Below are 1,697 nucleotides of genomic sequence, written 5' to 3' on the forward strand. Positions count from 1 at the left end.
TGCAGACAGACAGACAGGTGTGCAGACAGACCTCTTGGGGGAGATGAAGGGGATGCAGAGCAGCAGGACAAAGAAGACCTCGGCGTACAGGAAGGTGGCCACAGCCGTCCACTGCAGACTCATCGTGACTCCTGGACAGGAAACAGAGACACACCTGAGTACAGGTGAGACGGACATCAGCATCGTCATCGTCATCGTCATGACGATGACGATGATGATTACAGAGTTAGAAACAAACAGAAGTGAGATCAGCTGACTGCAGATCAGTAAACACACTAACAGCTGATCAGCTGATCTGTCCTGTAACGTAAACAAACAAACTGAGCTGTGTGTGTGTGTGTGTGTGTGTGTGTGTGTGTGTGTGTGTGTGTGTGTGTTCAGCTCCACTCGAGTACTGCACCACATACTGTACTTTACAGTATCAATACTTTTACTGCAGTACATGAGTACTTCAGTTCAGTGTGTGTAATACTGTGGCCTTCACACTGACAGACTGACCTAGTAGCTCAGTCCGTAGCTCAGTCTGTAGGTAGCTCAGTCTGTAGCTCAGTCTGTAGCTCAGTCTGTAGTCAGTCTGTAGCTCAGTCTGTAGCTCAGTCTGTAGCTCAGTCTGTAGCTCAGTCTGTAGGTAGCTCAGTCTGTAGGTCAGTCTGTAGTCAGTCTGTAGCTGAGAGCAGCTGTGTCATGCAGTGCTATAAACCAGCTAACACAAAGTACACACAAAGTACACACAAAGTACACACAAAGTACACACAAAGTACACACACCCTCTGGTCACGTGTCACGTGTTTGTCATTAGTTTTTAAGTTAGCTTCATTTAGCAGCTAGCCTGTAGCTCTGTGTGTTTGTAACGGTTCATATGAAGTGACGGCGTGTCCAGGTGTGTCCGTGTCCAGGTGTGTCCGTGTCCAGGTGTGTCCGTGTCCAGGTGTGTCCGTGTCCAGGTGTGTCCGTGTCCAGGTGTGTCGTGTCCAGGTGTGTCGTGTCGCAGCTCGTTAGTATGTGTTAGCATGTGTTAGCATGTTAGCTTCAGGGGGAGCGGCTCGTGTGTGACAGCCGGACTCACCTCACCAGATCCCGCAGACACGAAGCTGAGACACCGGCAGGCAGACAGACAGATAAATAGATAGATAGACAGACACAGAGACAGGCAGGCAGACAGACCTCTGCAGCGACAGACAGCAGACACACAGACTCACTGTTAGCCTTTTAGCCTAGCCCGTTCCTTTTGTAAACACTTCCGGCTTCCGGTGTTTAATGACAGCACATCGCGTTCACGGCACGTGATTGGATAGAGCGAAGAAGATGGGCGGGGTCAAGATGTGACCACCCATTACGTCACAGACATAGACTCGAATAATAACAATAATAAAAAATATAATAACAACAACAACAACAATAATAATAAAAATAATGGGAGAAGATACATTTAAAGAAAAATGTGAATATAACATGAATTAATAACAAATAATTAATTATAAGATCAACACAATTAAAGAAAGAAAAGTTTTCAAGTTGCTGTGGTTAATTAAATATGTGTGTGTAGATCCAACTTCAACAAAAAAAAAATATTATAATATAGATAGATAAATATATATATAGATATATATAATATAGATATAAATAATGGAATAAGTTTGTCTGTCTGTGTGCAGGTTGTTCGCTCCGGGCAGCGAGGGAGACACGTCTGATGAACG

At 44.9% G+C, this 1,697-nt stretch overlaps 1 protein-coding gene across 4 annotated transcripts in view; it reads right to left on the bottom strand.

Moving 5' to 3' along the window:
* bcap31 (B cell receptor associated protein 31) overlaps window positions 1-1,326 on the bottom strand; it is a 9,010-nt gene extending 7,684 nt beyond the window's left edge. The window contains exons 1-2 of one of the 4 annotated variants that reach the window (XM_027275569.1): window positions 1,200-1,326; window positions 32-154 (exon numbers count right to left, since the gene is read on the bottom strand). In XM_027275569.1, the coding sequence (XP_027131370.1) occupies window positions 32-123 (92 nt within the window). In that variant the 5' untranslated portion in view covers window positions 124-154; window positions 1,200-1,326. Of the gene's footprint in view, window positions 1-31; window positions 155-1,066; window positions 1,176-1,199 lie in introns of those variants that run through there. The other 3 variants (XM_027275570.1, XM_027275572.1, XM_027275573.1) reach the window with 3 other exon arrangements.
* Between the last annotated feature and the right edge of the window lie 371 nt (window positions 1,327-1,697).

The sequence above is a fragment of the Larimichthys crocea genome, unplaced genomic scaffold (genome assembly GCF_000972845.2).
Source record: "Larimichthys crocea isolate SSNF unplaced genomic scaffold, L_crocea_2.0 scaffold148, whole genome shotgun sequence".
Classification (NCBI taxonomy): Eukaryota; Metazoa; Chordata; class Actinopteri; family Sciaenidae; genus Larimichthys; species Larimichthys crocea.